At 41.2% G+C, this 18,029-nt stretch overlaps 1 protein-coding gene across 1 annotated transcript in view; it reads right to left on the bottom strand.

Moving 5' to 3' along the window:
• Positions 1-17,379, bottom strand: part of NCKAP5 (NCK associated protein 5) — a 647,654-nt gene extending 630,275 nt beyond the window's left edge. The window contains exons 1-2 of the mRNA XM_015409153.1: positions 17,140-17,379; positions 4,909-4,982 (exon numbers count right to left, since the gene is read on the bottom strand). Coding sequence (XP_015264639.1) covers positions 4,909-4,982; positions 17,140-17,379 — 314 coding nt within the window. The remainder of the gene's footprint in view (positions 1-4,908; positions 4,983-17,139) is intronic.
• Positions 17,380-18,029: the final 650 nt, after the last annotated feature.

The raw sequence follows: 18,029 nt of genomic DNA, 5'->3' as shown, positions 1-18,029 counted from the left end.
GTAAACTGGGGGGCAATCGTTCAATGTCAGGTTCAATACCCAGTGACCCAATAGGTTAAAATTGTGGCAGCCACAAATCATGGGCATAATGAAGTCTGAGAAGTGGTCCACACTGATTTATTAGGACATCTGTCTGAGTGTAGACGATCTAGTGTTGCCCTTGGATAGCACCAGCTATTCCCATGGTCCTCCATAGATCTCAAACCTTTCTAAAATCTCAGAGCTAAAGGGTTTTTAAAAAATACCTAGATTCACAATATTTTCCTCAAAAATCTGGAGAGAACTATTTGAAATAAACATTATGAGTCAGTATGGTACTTAGGTACTGTGGTAAAAAAAACAAAGTGAAAAAATGGTGTGAACACAATCCTCCAAAACTGAAGAAATGACTGGCTGTCGTGACAAAGCTGACTGAATATATGTGTTTAAGAGATGGAAAACAAGCTACAGATAAGCTGAAAGTATATGCCCCCCCCCCGTACTAATTATATGAACACAAGGTATAATCTAGATCTTACATGTATAAAATTTTGGGGACGGGGTTGTACTATTTTTCTCTTTCTATACATTTCAAAACCATAAACAATGAAATTGAAATTCAAATATTTTATATAGTCATGAGCAATAAAGAAAATTAGAAATATTGCCCTCTAGCTGCTGGTTCATCAGAACTTTTGTAGTTATAGTGTAAACTGTGTCAAACATAACACTGGAAAAAGCTGCTAACAAATAAATGAATACATAATCTCGAAAAGCATATACATTCAGCCAAATATTATGATGTAAGTTAAATAAGATATATCAGTTTTCACTACTCTGTCATTCACACTGAGTCACATTAAGTGTATTGCAAACCAACACAGAGTTTTCTGAACAATTCAACTGTGCAATGTTTATGTTTTTGAGCTTTATGCATTTTAAAATAGAAACAATCCCACACAGCAAATCTAAATTATCTTGCAGCCTTGGTGGCCCTTGTGGATATAAATTTTGTAAATACATAAATAAATCATATAAATAACAGACTGTGATGCTCTCTTGGATTTTTCAGTCCGAATGTAAACTGCTGGCCTCAGATAAAGTTACTTGAGGTTTTTTGTTTTCCTTTTGTAGCTATAGTACATTACATAATGGGTGCCCTAGAAATATCATACAAGAGGTTGGGAATGACCTTACTTTTAAATAGTTTTATAACAGGATCAATAAGAAAACTTCTCTTGGTGTAATAGAAATTCAAAATGGATCCCACAATCCTCGTCGCAGATGCTTTTACTATGGCAATATGAGCGTTCCAGTTCAGATTCTCTCTAAATGTAATCCCTAAATATTTAAAGGTACTACTCTGATTTACTGAATTGCTAAGAATGCTCCAGGAGGAAGTTTGAGCTGTTTTTCTAAAGACCATCACTTTGGTTTTATCAAAATTGATATTAAGGGTCTCCTCCTTGCAATACATTCCTAATTGCTGCAATAATCTTCTACCCTAAAAATATGAAAAGTTGAACTTGCTGACAGCAAATTATGAGAAACCAAAGGATTTAATGGAAACTGATTCAGTTCCCATTTAAAGTAGTAGAACAAATAATCTTAAATATAAACTAGAATAATTTTATTAATGGATTGCAGCATCACCTATTGCCATGTGTTCATATGGTATTCTTTGAGAACAGTGTTTGTGCCCTGAAAAATATAATTGATTTCATACACTGGTTATCTTTAAGGCTGCTCTAGCCATCTCACCTTTTATAGTAAGAATCACAAGTTAATGAGCAAATTAGATGCTCAGTGCAGGAGAAAAAACATCTTTCAGGATTTTTCCTATAAATGTACAGCAACTGGAGCACTTCAGGCCACATTGGGAGAACTGTCGCATTCTCTTGATGGTTTATAGGGTGACTTACTCAAGGGGACTTGCAGGAGATAGGTTCGTAAGCTGTTTTCATATCGGAAGCTTTTGTCACTTTGAGCCCACAAGTTCTAGTTGGTTATATCACATGGGGGGGGGGGGTTGATTCTGCTTTCTGCTGCTACTAGGATGGCAAGTCACTTATACCTGCCCTCACCTTGCTTCATTGTTATGTATGCATCTACCATTTTTAATCCATTTATAGATGACAGTTGTAGAATAGGCAGAGGTGCAAAAGGATTTACGTAACTGAGATAGAATGTATTAGCACCTTATGTAACATAGCATAAAGTAGATTTACCCTATTCATTCTCCTACTGTGTAACTCTTAAGCATATACATAAGTAGCTCTGGCATTAAATGTCACTGTCTGAAAAAGACACAAGCAGATTAGCTATGTGTTTTCACAGAACACCATCTAAGCAAATAGAAATACTGTCCTAAGCCAATGAAATCAGTGGGCTTTGAAGGGTGTTTGAAGAGATCACCTATCTCAGACCACCACCTCACATGTCTCTTGAGAAACCTGTATAAGGGTCAAGAAGCGACAGTTAGAACGGGATATGGAACAACTGATTGGTTTAGCATAGGAAAAGGAGTGCGACAAGGATGTATATTGTCACCTTGCTTATTTAATATATATGCAGAGTACATCATGCGAAATGCTGGCCTGGATGAATCACAAGCGAGAATTAAGATTGCTGAGGAAAAGATCAACAACTTCAGATATGCAGACGATACCACTCTAATGGGAGAAAGTGAAGAGGACCTAAAGAGCCTCTTGCTCAGGGTAAAAGAGGAGAGCGCTAAAGTGGGCTTGAAGCTCAACATCAAAAAAACTAAGATCATGGCATCCGGCCCCATCACTCCTTGGCAAATAGAAGGGGAAGTCGTGGAAGTAGTGACAGACTTCACGTTCCTGGGATCCCAGATCACCGCAGACTGTGACAGCAGCCATGAAATTAAAAGATGCCTGCTCCTTGGGAGGAAAGCGATGGTGAACCTAAACAGCATGATAAAAAGTAGAGACATCACCCTGCCAACAAAAGTCCACATGGTCATAACAATGATATTCCCAGTAGTCATGTACGGCTGCGAGAGTTGGACTATATGGAAGGCCGAGTGCCAAAGAGTAGATTCTTTTGAACTATGGTGCTGGAGAAGACTCTTGAGAGTCCCTTGGACTGCAGGAAGATCAAATCAGTCCATCCTAAAAGAAATCAACCCTGACTGTTCCCTGGAAGGCCAGATAATAAAACTGAAGCTCAAATACTTTGGCCACCCAATGAGAAGGGAGCACTCACTGGAGAAGATCCTGATGCTGGGAAAGATTGAAGGTCAAAGAAGACGGGGATGGCAAAGCATGAGATGGTTAGACAGTGTCATAGATGCAATGAACATGAAATTGAGCAAACTTCAGAGGACGGCGGAAGACAGGAAGGCCTGGCGTGATCTGGTCCATGGGGTCACGAAGAGTCGGACTCGACTGTGCGACTGAACAACAACAATCTCAGTTGAATCCAAGTGATCATGTGAACTTTGTTTTTTTATGAAACCATCAGATTCTGTGCAATTCCTGAACAAAGACTAGATGCCACTGGGGAATTATCACATTAAAAGTTTTGGAAATACTGACATATATATCACATTTATGACATACAACATGTACAAATTAAATGCCAGATTCAGTACTGTGAAAATGTAACAAGTACACAGATGAGTAATTCTCAATCTGTAACAACCCAAGGATCCCTACTTGGATAAAAACATTTTAAAGGATCCCTCAAGCCCTCATTCTCACTGCTACATACCACACACTGAATAGCCTATTTTCAAAACACATGCAGCAAGCTGTGTACAACGTGTGAAGGGAGCTGTCAGTGCATAGCCTCAAAGCAATATAGTGAGATATTTATCAGTTATATTTTAGAAGCAAATTTAAGAAAAAATGTTTTATTGTTTATATGTAGCCTACAGTGTAAGGTCTTATAGGATGGTTGATTCTATTGGGCTACATGCAAAAGGCCCTGGCATTAACTGTCTGCTATTCAATGGCAATCTCACACCTTGGCTGGAAGGGAGACTGCACCAAAGACAAGATTTTGTAAGAAACCTCCTTACTCATTAATAATTTCTAACCAGAGGTCAGCAGAATAGGGACATGCCTCCACCCTGAATTCCCAGCTTTCTTTCTTTCTTTTTTTAAAAAGTAAGTTTACATCCAGTTTTTTGTTGTGGAGATATAAGGGGAAATGTGCAACCAGTGTGGGTGACCTAGGAAGGCAGAAGCCGCCTTCCCAGAAGCCGCAGGACTGCTGGAGCTGATTCAGTTAACTCTTTCCTGACCAAATTCACTGCAAAAGGGCAAAGGGCTGAGGGGACAGCCCTTTGTCCTTCTATTCAAGCAGTCTTAAACCCTGCTACAGAAAATACGGTATTTGGAGGGATCTAAATAAATGTAAGCAAAGGATACTCTCTTAACTGAATGCCAAGACTACAAACACTATGTACACCTGGAAAGTGCTTTTCCTTCACTACACAGTAATCACTCACATCTGCCTACCTTGTGTATTAAGGAATGCACTTCTAGGTTGGAAGGAGTTATTTTCAGGAAGGTATAATTCAGAAATCTCCCGTCTTAGTACGCAAAACACTAATTAATTTCCATCTCCCATAGCCCAATCAATCGTTTCCAACACAATCCTGTGCTCCACAACATCTCTTGAGAGAAGATTGTAGGTACATTAATTAAATCAACACAGGATTCATCATATGATTATAAGCAAATTGTTTTGCCTTGGATAGTATAACATATTAGCTTTGTACTCTCTGAGTTCATAGCTTTACATTTTCAGTTGTAAGTTTTTATTTGAGACCTGAGTGTTAAAATATATAAAGTACTATGTAAGCCCTACACAGATGTGCACATGTCAATACTTGTCATATATCTGAGATAAGAAGAAATTATATACGTTTTCATATACAGTACACATGACGCTTACTTCCATACGTTCCAGCGTTGCTCTTCTAGCTGAATCAGCAAATGGTCAATGTATTTATTTAAGTCCATATACTCCTATAAACAAAAAGAATGGCCCCATAAGCACATGTGAGTATTAACTGATGCAACAAGCTTTTACTAATTTTAAAATCACAGTGTATTATATGCAAGTTCCTATTGTAATTTTGTAGTATTGTAAATGTAATTTCCTTTTTGTAGAACTTCAGTTGGAGGACTTCAGGTGAGCATTGTAGAAAAGGAGTAGGATACAAATAACAATGATTAATAAATTGTAGACACATACAATTCCTGAGTGATAATCCAAAAGTTATTGTAGAAGGAAGCATTTACAATGGCAACCATATCAGAATGGCCAACTTAACAAATTTAACTTACCAGATATAAGAGTTTAATTTGCATAACTAGAGAAGTAAAATTCTCAAGAAATTTTAGAACCATGGAGGGACTCCCCCTTTTTGGCAAAAAAATAAATGGATATGTAGGGGGAAATTGAAATCTATACAAAACATATTTCTGCAATGAAAAGCATAATTAAAGACAAAAGCTTCATATAACTTTTTATAAAGCGAATATGAGCTTACTAAGTTATGATTTCTACTAATAACTCAAATGCTTCTTGCATGTCATTTTTGAAGTTACATAAAAATGAAAGTCATAAATAAACGACAATTTCATTATTATTAATTTTTAAGCTTTAAAAATATCCAAGGGAGAGCAACATTATGAAATAAAGTTTCTAGTTACGTCACTGTTGTCAATGTGTAATGTTTTCTGTGCTCACCAAAAGACAAAATATGCACTCCCTTGACAGCAATATCTTTGTGCACATATTGGGCATTTTTCAGGGTTTCATTATTGATTGAGAGGGTGTGTGAGTATAGAATTGCATATAAAATAATGACAGGTCTTTGTTCAGCAGCTTTTACTCATAATTGAAGAGTACAAGGAGGAAGTATATGAATGATGCTGAATATTTCATCAACTATTGAGGGCCTTTTATTTTCCCAGCAGCAATTTTCTATGGTTCTTTGGTAAAGTCTCAGCTTAAAACAGATTCTGAAACAAGAGCTACCAAAGTAGAGGCACCAATCAAAAGCAAATGCAGAAACAGAAACATATGTCTGTGAACACCCATGCATTCTTCTTTAGACCTAAGAACACTTTCCTGGAAGTATACTTCATTGAATAGACCTGAATAGGATTCAGAGTAGACCTCCTTAGGACCAATCTCCAAATACTATAACAATACTAATTGATTGAGTGATGAATAAGCCTGTGCCAACTTTACATTCTTTCATTTATTTATTTATTTATTTATTTGATTTTTATCCCACCCTCCCGCCGAAGCGGCTCAGGGCGGCTTACAACATTAAAACCAATAGGACAATGCCTATAAAACAATCTATAACAGTACAATAAAATCACTATTTACACACAGTACAACATACCCATGGCGACAACTATAAAGTGCAATCATGCTTAGTCTGGGTTGTTAAATGCTTGATGGAATAGCTCCGTCTTCACCGCTCTCCGGAATTGGCAGAGATCCCGGAGAGCGCGGATCTCATGAGGGAGCTGGTTCCATAATGTTGGTGCAGCCAAGGAGAACGCCCTAGTTCTAGTAGTTGTTAGTTTGGCATCCCTAGGGCCAGGGGGGACTAGCCGGTCCTGCGACCCAGATCTCAGTGCTCTCGGGGGAACGTACGGGGAAAGGCGGTCCCGCAGGTAGGCAGGCCCCAGACCATAAAGGGCTTTAAAGGTCATAACCAGCACCTTGAAGCGTATCCGGAACGCTATTGGCAGCCAGTGCAGCGCCCCCAGCACCGGTTGGATGTGTTCCCTCATAGGGGCACCCATCAACAACCTAGCTGCGGCATTCTGCACCAGCTGCAGCTTCCGAAGTTGCCCCAAGGGCAGCCCCATGTAGAGAGCATTGCAGTAATCCAACCTCGAGGTAACCATCGCGTGGATCACTGACGCCAGATCATTGCGTTCGAGTATTTGGGTAATGAAATAGGCATAGACATCATAATAAAGACATTACCCTGCCAACAAAAGTCTGTATGGTCAAAGCAATGGTATTCCCAGTAGTAATGTATGGCTGTGAGAGTTGGACCATAAGGATGGCCAAGTGCCGAAGAATAAATGCTTTCGAATTATGGTGCTGGAGAGTCCCTTGGACTGCAAGGAGATCAAATTAGTCAATCCTAAAAGAAATCAACCCTGACTGTTCCCTGGAAGGCCAGATACTGAAGCTGAAGCTCAAATACTTTGGCCACCAAATGAGAAGGGAGCACTCACTGGAGAAGACCCTGATGCTGGGAAAGACTTAAGGTCAAAGAAGAAGGGGAGGGCAAAGGATGAGATGGTTAGACAGTGTTATCGAGGCAACAAACATGAAATTAAGCAAACTCCAGAGGATGGCAGAAGACTGGAGGGCTTGGCGTGATGTGGTCCATGGGGTCACGAAGAGTCAGACTCGACTGTGCGACTGAACAACAACATGGCATAGGCTGAACCAGATATTCCAAGTAAAATAGAATAGTATGATGATGAAGTTTTCTATCATTTGAAAAATAATGAATTGGAGCACATGCTTAACCCCCCAGTACTTATTTTACTGTCCTAATGAAATTGCTACAGTGAGTTCTGCCAGTTATCAATATGGCAATTTAAAGTTTTCCTATAAATTTAATTCTATCATATTTATGGGGGAAAACATTATCATGTATTCCAGGCTTATAACATTCATTGAAAATGGTAATCATTTTAATATGATTCTACTTCCATTAGGAAATAGTTACAGAGGTCTTTACTGAAGGAATGGATAGATGCCAAACTGAGTTAACTGCAATTTTATAGACACTGCTAATTGCAAACACTGATCCAGGAAGGAAACTCGGGTATTCAAACCCATTAAGCTCAACAATGAGATACAACTATGAATAATAATATAACTTCTTCAAAATAAGAGATGAATGAGAAAGAAAAAAAAGAATAATAAAATAATAACTAGTGGCTGAACTATTTTAGTGTTAACTAAAAGGTATCAGAATTTATATTGGCCATATTATAACTTACGTTTCTTGCTAAAGGCATCTCAAAACCAGAATGTCCAGAAAATCACATTACAAAAGTATTAACTATCACACAAACCCAGGGATCTGATCCTGCAGCAAACCAATATGCCAGTTTTGCCCCCATATATGCTCAGGCAATGCTATTACAGGACCTAATAACATTAGCTAACATCAGGGGTCATTTCATAGAAAAGGAGGTGCAGGAGCTCATTAGCATAACTCATTAGCATAACTTATTTGCACATGCCACACACCCTGACATCACTGGAAGTGTGTCAGAAGGTAACACCCACCGCTCAGGCTCCACTGGACTGTTTTGGATTGCTAGCTATTGGGGGGGGGGGAAACGCGCAGATCTGCCCTCACAGAGGAGGGAGAGCTTCTACCTGAAGGCGGGCGGGGGGAGGGCTCTGCAACTTACCTGGCTGCTTCTTGCTCCTCATGGCCCGACTTAGGGCTGCTGGGAGCAGAGGGTGGGGCTTGTTGCATGTGCCCACCCCCTGGCCTCCTTACTGCCGGAGCTCCGTTCCTGTGCGCTCCCGCAGGAAATGACCCCTGGCTAACATTAGTTCATCCACTTGCTTAATAGGCCAACATGGGTCAATAATTACCTTTATATAGAACAAAAAGTTAAGTCCCTCTATCAAAGGTTAAATTGACACAAACCTGACTCTAAAAAGTGCAATATTCAGAAAACAGTTGGAGAACATCTCCATCTACTAGGACATGCTTGATGTCAGAAAATAGCATGCCGCAGCCGCAGACTGAATCAGAGGACACTGCTTCTATTTAGCAATAAAAATTGCTCAGAAGATTTAGTTCATTTATACCCCCCCTTTCTCCCCAACGGTGAATGAAAGCAGCTTACAACTCTTCTCCATTTTTCCTCCCAGCAACCTGGTGAGGTAGGTTAGGTTGAGAAAGTGTGACTGGCTCAAGGTCACCCAGCAAGCTTCCATGTTAGAGTGGGGGTTCGTACCTGGGTGTCCCAGATCCTAGTTCTACACTCTAACCTCCATACCACTGTATTCATTAATAAATCTCACAATGTCTCATGTAGTTTAGCTATATATTCTAGGTAGTAGCTGTGCTAATAGTTGCTCATCTTTGTAGGTCCACATTAATTCCCACATTCTTACAGCTGGCTATCTCTGTTTCTTACTCAGGATCCTTCCAAGCATGGATCCTCTGTCCCTTTCTCCTTATTAACAATGATTCATTACTACTATTATTACTGTTCCTATTTCTTCCTGACCTGGATAGCCCAGCCTACCCTGATCTCATAAGATCTTAGGAGCTCAGCAGAGTTGGTCCTGATTAGTATTTTGATGGGAAACCACCAAGGAAGTCCAGAGTTGCTGCACAGAGGCGAGCAATGACAAACCACCTCTGAACCACCCTTGTCTTGAAAACCCTACGGGTTCACCGTAAGTCAGCTGTGACTTGATGGCAAATCTCCCTTTTAAATAAAAGCCGAATGGTGGTGGCACTTCTCTAGAACATTCCACACGCTCCAAAATCAGTTCGCTCTCTGATCTGTCATTCAGAGGGTCTCCCTATCCACTGGCTGCTTTGCCTGAGTCCTGCCTCCAACATTCTAAACATTTTGCTGTTCCTCTCCCCCCATAGCCAGTTAGAACACAGAGGTTATTTGCATATGCAGCCTCATTGGCCTTTGCCTCGGAACAGCAAATTGACACTGAGTGTCCAAGGCCGGGGCACCCACACAGAGCCTCTTTCTAGAGGCCATTGTATTTATTTCCACAATGGGCCTTTTTCCTAGTAAATAAATAATGACTATTACAACTAAGACCCAGTAACAGGCAGTAGATGTAAAGTTTGATAGACGAACACTTTATAAGGGACATATGAGATATGAGTCCTATACGTCTTTCTCTTTTGTGTTAAAGCTCTGACTTCATTCTGGCTTTCTTTTCAAGGAAGGGGTGTAGGATCAAATGTTGCTTTGGAAGCCCATAGGTTGAACAGCACAGTATACATTTTTTAAAGAAAGAAAACTAGTAAATACATGTGGACCATTGTTGTGATGTAATAAGAATGCTCTTGTGATCCAGACAGTATAGCTCCATATTTTCATGAAGTTACAGCAAATGGTTTGTGATAGAAACAAGAAACACCATCAGAGAGAAACAAAGTATGATTTTATGTACAGAATGAGTTATCCCTTTGTGAAGACCTTGGAGAGTCTGACCTGAGGTAAAGTTTTAGATTAAGAAAACTTAGTGCCCGCCCCTTCACAATCCTCTTAAAATACTGCTATTTATTTCATCAACATTCTGTTGGATAACCTCTCAAGGCTTTTCAACAACCTCAAAGGCTATTTTTAATAAGTATATCCCTGACTGGAATGTATATTTTTTTCATGTCTTCAGGAAAAAGGAGCATTAGGGACTTGAATGAACTGTCAAATATACAACATTGCTCAGCCACGAACTATAAATAAATCACAAGGAGGGTGATACATACAAACTCATATTCTAAATTTCTGCTCTGCCTTCAAAGCTGCACTTGTAGTCTCATATTTTATAGACACCTTACAGAAAATATTGAACAACAAATTATCATATGAAAGCTATGCATCTGTCTTAAATTAGAGGCTCATCATATGACTGTCTGTGACAGCCACAGTAGAAAACCGGACTGATCTCTTGATTTGTTTATTATTCCTCTCCTCTTCAGTTTTGGAGTGATTATAATAACTGCCAAAAGCAAATGACGTATTCTGACATTTCATCAATGAAAAACTGGCAAAAGTCCATAGGCAATAATTGGGAAATTAAAAACAAAACACCACAAACCAACAATAGTTGCTTTAACAAAATATTTTGAGACGATTTCTTAATAGCTCAAAATTGTTTAAGCCTCAGCACACATTTTCTATTAAAGCTCAGCTGAAGTGATTAAAAGTGATTTACCAACTCATTTTCTGAAAGCCAGCTGTTTTCATAAAAGTCAGCTGGGTTTCACTTCAGCTGCTGCAAACCTTTGGCTGGGCATCCTTTTCTAACATTATTCCCCTAAAAAGAGTGTGAGTTAATACTTTATAGGAGCAATCCTATGAAGGTCTGTTTAGAAGTAATAATGCTTGCTCCTGGGAAACTATTATTTGGATTGCAGGCACCTGTACTCACAACTCTCTTCACCTATATTAATCAAACAGTTCAGATTCCTAAAGACTGGGGCATGACAGTCATTATCCCAGTTTACAAGAAGGGGGCAAGATCAGATCCTTCTGACTATTATCCAATCAGCTTGCTTAGCATGGTAGGCAAGCTGTATGCCAGGCATTTATATTGGAAGCTACTGGACTGGATAGAAGAGGAAGATATATTGGCTGCAGAACAAGCAGGGTTTAGAAGTGGCCGTTCCACAACAGATCAATGCTTGACCCTGCATCATTTAGTAGAGAAATACTCTGCTAGGCCACAGGGAACACTGTATACAGCCTTTGTGGATTTTGTATCAAATTTGCTTTCACTGTGTTACCATTATATATTAATACAACCCTTATAATGGATTTAGAAAATAATACTTCTGAATTTAGCAATATTAGTATTGTCTCTTTAAATTTTACTGCAGCTGCAGGTAATTATAATACAGTGCCTCTATGTAAGTGCATACTGACTTCGTTGCTTAGAAGCCTGCATTTCAAGTCAGCTAGAAGTTTTGTAGACTGTTGTCACAGTCAATCTTGTGGACTTGGCAAGGTGAGTTCAATTTATTTTGAGTTTATCTGCATGTAATTTCTTTGCAATGGGTTACTTGCTTGAAGTCATCTTTTGTAGTTCTTCTGGAAGGTGGCCTGAAGAAAGGAAATACTAAAACAAAGAGAACCTGAGCATTCATCACCACTGACCACTTTAGAGAAGACCTTGGCTGTACAGGAAGAGGGCTTGGCTGTACTCTAATACATTTAATTGTTTAAAGAGTCCTGTGTCGACCATATTGAATATGTATGAATATATTAGCCATGAGAAGTCCTTGGCTGTACAGGAAGAGAGTTTGTCTGTATTCTAATGTATTTCAGCTGTTTAAGGAGTCCTATGTGGACCATATTGAATATGTATGAATGTATTAAATATCAGTTGTTTATAAACATTGAAATAGATTATCTTTAGGACTTTACATGTCCATCTGTATTTTTTACACAGTGCTACAGACTCAGTGCTGTGATTTTGTATCAAACTTGCTTTCATTGTGTTATCATTATATATTTATACAACACTTGCAAACTCAGCAGAACCAGTGCAATGTACAGAGTGCCCAGCAGCACCAGTGTAATCACAGAATGCCCAGCAGAACCCAACGCCATTGTGGCAATGCCAGCTCAACAGGACTGATGTGAAGCACAGAATCACAATCCAAGCTGGGGGGTTGGAAGCCCAACAGAACCAGTGCAATGTACTAGTGTCCAGTAGAACCCAGTGCCATTGTAGCAATGCTAGCTCTAAAGGTCTGATATGAAGCCCAGAATCACAATCCAAGCAAGGGAGGATGGAAGCCCAGCAGAACCAGTGCAATCACAGAGTACCCAGCAGAACCCATTGCCATTGTGGCAATGCTAGCTCAACAGGACTGACATGAAGCACAGAATCACAATCCAGTGCCCAGCAGAACCCCATACCATTGTGGCAATGCCAGCTCAACAGGACTGACGTGAAGCATAGAATCACAATTCAAGAAGGGGGAGTTGCAAGCCCAGCACAACTAGTTCAGTGAACAGAGTGCCCAACAGAACCCAGTGCCACTGTGGCAATGCAAGCAAAAGAGGACTAATGTCAAACCAGAGAATCTCTGGAGTACAAACTGACCGTAGGGGGCATTTTTTTCAGGTCAGCACAACAAGTTCAGTGTACAGAATGCCCAACAGAACCCAGTTCCACCGTGGCACTGCAAGCTTAAAAGGATTGATCTCAAAGTCACAAGAAATCCCAGCGGTGGTGAGGATTTTGCAAGCCCAGCACAGCCAGTTATAATGTGCAGAATGCCCAGCAGAACCCAGTGTTATTGGCAATCCATGCTTAAAAGCTCTGATTTGAAAGCACAGTCACAACAATCCAAGCAAGGGGGAGGTTGCAAGCTCTGTGCAAGAAAATGGGAAGGGAACACAAAGGCAGGCAGGCAAAGGCACAAAACCCTCTTGAAACTGACAAAACTAGTTTGAAACTGACAAGAGCAGCAGGGAAGCCCACAGAGCAGCAGGGTGCAGAGAGGACCATGCTGGCACTCACTGTTACTTTTGGTGCAAAACCGAAAGAGACCATCACATCTAAGTGATGCTGTAAGCTTCATTCAAAACTCTGTATGGTTAATTTGATGTCACTAGCGGTTTTGCACCAGAAGTGACAAATGTGTCATTTTTTTCACATTTGTGATACTTGCACAATTTATTCTGATTGAGGAGTGGAAGGACAAAGTTCATCCCCTTGTATTGCCAATGGAATGTTCTCAAGTAGCCAGCCCATTCTCTACTTAACACCTTAGAGAATCAATGCCAGTGATAGGAGATGGTACTGAGTTGGATGGACTAGCAGTCTAACTTGTTATTATAAAGTAACTTTGTTTGTTCTTATGAGAATGTTGATTCTCTGGCTCCAAACTGCAGCTTAACCATTAGTTAACTAAGACGTTATTAACACAAACAGGTAAAAGAATGTCATTTCTGGATCATTGTTGCAAGAATAAAATACATTGAATCTGGTTGGAAGCAAGTATCGTCTGCAGCATATGGTACTTGCATGTGATTCATGAATCTGATTGATCAAATGAGACAGGAGAAGTTAAGGGGAAGTATTTATGGGAAGTGCTAGATAAAGCTAGTGTATGGCTTTTTCTGATGCTTTTCATGTTGGTGTACATTTTACCCAGTTTTCAGAAAGCACTCTTTATCCCAACAATTTGTGCCCCTCCATGTTGAGAAAAGGGCTTTGCAAAAGTTTAGTAGAAATTAGTGTATTCTGCTAGGTCAGGACTCACAACCATCAGTGTCTGAGCTGTGGAACTGTTACATATTAAATCAACATATAAATTATCCGTAATGTTAAGTTGGGCAGTTTCAGGTATGCCAATGGGCTCTTTTGTTGATCTCTTGCTCTTAAGTTTGCCATTATTTGGCTCTTTCATTGTAAAAGGCTGCAGACCCTGTGTCACAGTCAATACCTTAGTGTTTAAGGTCTTCATTGTCTAAAATCTCTTTTTCCCAGGACAGATTTCAGGTTTATAATCAGCTGTTATTGCACAGTGGTATATTGGGATAAAGGAGAAACACAACATAAAGTTTTTAGGCTGCTCTCCTTCTCCTCTACATCTCCATCATCATTCTCAGACTGATGTGGGTACTTGTTAGCACAGAAAAAAGTACTGTGGGGAGCAATCAGCAGCCAGGAAGTCCCTAGTGCAGATGTGTTTCATTAAATCTTCATGAAGATGGTGCCATCGGTGAAGAGCCAGTTTGATGTAGCGGTTAAGAGCAGTGGACTGTAATCTGAAGAACTGGGTTTGACTCCCCTCTCCTCCACATGAAGCCAGCTGGGTGACGCTGGGTCAGTCACAGCTCTCTCAGAGCTCTTTCAGCCCCACCTACCTCACAGTGTCTGTTGTGGGGAGAGGAAGGGGAGGCAATTGTAAGCCGCTCTGAGACTTCTTCAGGTAGTGAAAAGTGGGGGTATAAAAACCAATGTTTCTTCTTCTCCTCCTTCTCCTTCTTCTTCTGTGCAGGTCTCCATTTAAATAACAAGTTGTTTACACTTCTTATATGTATTAGGTAGAACATTCCAACTCTAAGCACCATCCAATGACAGGGCTAGCGGGAAGGAAAAACCCATAAAAATTCCTCACTCCCAGGTCTCCTGTTCAGTTGCCTAGACTCTCTTTATAAAAACACTGCTGACTTAGAAAATCATTCCCCAGAGCTATATACAGTAGCTCCTGTACGTTGTGACCTGTCATAAAGACACAGACGTGAAAGATTAGCAATGAGAGGCCAACCGGAGAGCAGGGGCTGGGGGCTCCCTTGTCTGCAGACATGGCAACACATTCTTTACCCCTTGAGTGAGACAGCTGAAAGGCATCTAGCTTTCATTGTTTCCTGCCATCGCTTTGTCTTTCTTTCTCTTGCCTGACAGTGCACCCCACTCAAGCCACAAACATTTTCTGCTGGAGAATAAAACTTGTTAAGGCAAGTTTCAAAGTAACATCTGCTTTGCAGTAGCCGGCAGTGCTTGTCAATGCACATTCATTTTCTAAGCGCCATTGCAACACAGTTTTGGTTAGATTGGAAGAGTACACATGTGTGTTTAGATACACATACATGGAGAAACAAAGATAACTCCAAATCATATATGAATTTATGTGCAGTGTATGAAAGCATCAAATGCTTTTTATACATGTTTTAGGTGAACCGGTATTAAATCTGGGAGAACAGGCAACACGAATTTCCTTGACCAGATCTATGACAGCATGTTGCAAATTCTGTTTCAAGATATCAGTGCTAATCTCAATGCTGAGGAAAGTGAAATGCTGGCAAAAATATCCATTTATTTCTATTTTGTTATATAGATCTGATACACACTATGTAATGGGATGGGAAACATGATAGTATGATGCAAGGGTGGTTTTGGTGATTCTAGGGCTCTGGGGAGAAGTTCAGGGTAGCACCCCAGAATCACTGCCATTCCACTGCCATAGCCAAGCAAGGGGTTGCCCTCGCCCTGCGCAAGGTGGGTTGGAGCCAATATTGCCAGTGGAAGCCAGCAGCACAAGTCCCATTGTAGCCCAGAGGTGCTGCCTTACTCTCAGGTAGCTCCAAGAACAGGGCACCCCCACATCTGACCTGAACCAGAGACCCACAGAGTCAGGCCAGGGAAGATACTCTTGGCCTGAACCACAGAGCTAGCAAAAAGCCTTGGGAAAAGGTCTCCATTTTCAGGTTGCACAAGGCAGCCCTTGAAGCAATCTCCAGCTTTCCCCCTCCACCAACCAAGGTATGCATATGAAACAATGCCGATTTCCACCAGGTACAGTATTTGCATTTCTAAAGCTATTCAGAGGCCACCTGGTGAACAGCCCTTCTGTCCCCAGAACTTCACATAGCCTTTTTATGTGATACCGAAACAAACCAATCAAACATTCAAATTATTAATTATTCTTCCTGATGCTAATTGGGGACCCATATCCCACCTTTTGTGTAAACCTGGGAACCTATTCAACCTGCCGTGGCAGGACCATCAATAGTCATCAAACCCATTTAGCCAACTCCAGTTGAACCATCTAGCACCTGGCTAATCTCATCAATGCTATTGTGAATCCAGACTCTACCACTCTGGGACCTCATTTGTCACACCTAAGTTTTGTGCCTCCTGGTGTCACACCTCCTGTGACCACTTATTGGTCCAGGTAACCTTTTGTCTTCATCTGGGACAAGCCCCTCAAGGCCTCCCATTGGTCCACACTGTGTTCCAATGTCTATATCCATCCAAGCACATGGCCATCAAGGTGTGCACTCTGACGATGCCTGTACTTTGAATACACCCCCAAAGTCTCTCCTTTGGGCCTCCTCTTTAGTGGATAATACTGGCCGTTGGTGCCATTCTCTTCAAGGACCTCTGCAAATCTGGACAGGTAATATAACCCCGTAACCGACCCCTCTATTCGCTATCATCACCTCTGTTTTCCTAGTTCTGAATTGCTTGTTCTTGCTTGAATGCTTAGTGTGCTTGTAATTAGGGAAATTCTTCAATAAAACCTATTTAATTTACTCTTCAAATCTGGAGTCTTTCTACTGTACCAGACCTTGGTATAAACAAGTGTGTGATTCCTGATACCCCTCTGCCACATAGCTAATTTCCCCCAACAACAAGGCAGGCCTAATGAGGTAACACCTTATGGGGCAGTATAAGCAGCACCACAAACCTGGTCTTCTTCTTTCCCCCCTCCTCTGAGGGTGTGAGGTGTGGGTGGTTGCCCCCACCAAATGTGGGGCCTGGAGCAGCTGCCCCATTGCCTATTGGCTAAGACCACCCCTGGTATAGTACCATAACAGGATGGACTGGAACTGGCTGTTAGACACCATTGAGCAGATATTAGAAGGAGAACGACCCTTGGACACTTACCGTGAGGGGTCCTTCTTCTATCTTCGCCCTGCCGGATCTGGCGGGCTCCGCTTCTTGCGGCCAGCGGCGCTTCAGTGCACGCTGTGCCGCCTCTGCCTCTGCCGTGCTCGTTGGTGCGGCACGATCAAGCCCCGAAGGCAGGTTGACCGCACAGTCGAGTTGCGCTCCGCCCGTCGCCGCGGTGAGCGTTGTCGTCTCCTCATCCCCCGAAGAGAACACGTCAGAGTGTTCCGTCGCCATCTCTCAGCTCTTCAGGCCTTCGGTAAGGACTTGCCTCACGTTGGTCGTTATTTTTCTCAGTTGAGACAGAAGAGTAAAGAGATGAGGCAAAAAGGAGGGGGGGGAGAGATTAAAGGAAAAGAAAGTTAAAGCTAAAGATTGAAAAGGAGAAAAACGAAAGTGGACAAAAAACACAGAGCTTTGTCCCTAGGCTGCTACTCCCTAAGAGGCAGGAATAGAACTGAGGGGCAGGGCTATTCCCAGGGCGCCAACAGGAAGGAGAAAAAAGTATTTCCTGCCTCCCTATAGGAACGATGGGAATAACCCATGGAGATGTCCTCCTCCTCAGAGAGAGAACATATTTCCACCACTGATTTAATCTGGTTTTGCAGTGATTCTCTCTCCATTGGGAAATACATATCTGTAAAGGTGTCCAGGGATCTCTAACAGAGAATTCTATCAGCATCATCAAATTCCAGTTTTGAGGAATCTTTGCAGGGACCCATACTAGGTAAACAAATAAAAAGGCTATATTAATTTTGTAGGGCAGATGTACTGGGGCAAGGGAATGAGAAGGAAGAAGTTCCTGAAGCCAAGCTGATGTCATAAAAGAAAGTGTTCATTACATATAGGTAGCATTATGACATCCAAGGAAACCATAGACAGGTCCA

The sequence above is a fragment of the Gekko japonicus genome, unplaced genomic scaffold, assembly GCF_001447785.1.
Source record: "Gekko japonicus isolate JY-2015 unplaced genomic scaffold, Gekko_japonicus_V1.1 scaffold116, whole genome shotgun sequence".
Classification (NCBI taxonomy): Eukaryota; Metazoa; Chordata; class Lepidosauria; order Squamata; family Gekkonidae; genus Gekko; species Gekko japonicus.
Note: the sequence above shows the minus strand (reverse complement) of the source record. Positions and strands in the feature narration are given on the sequence as shown.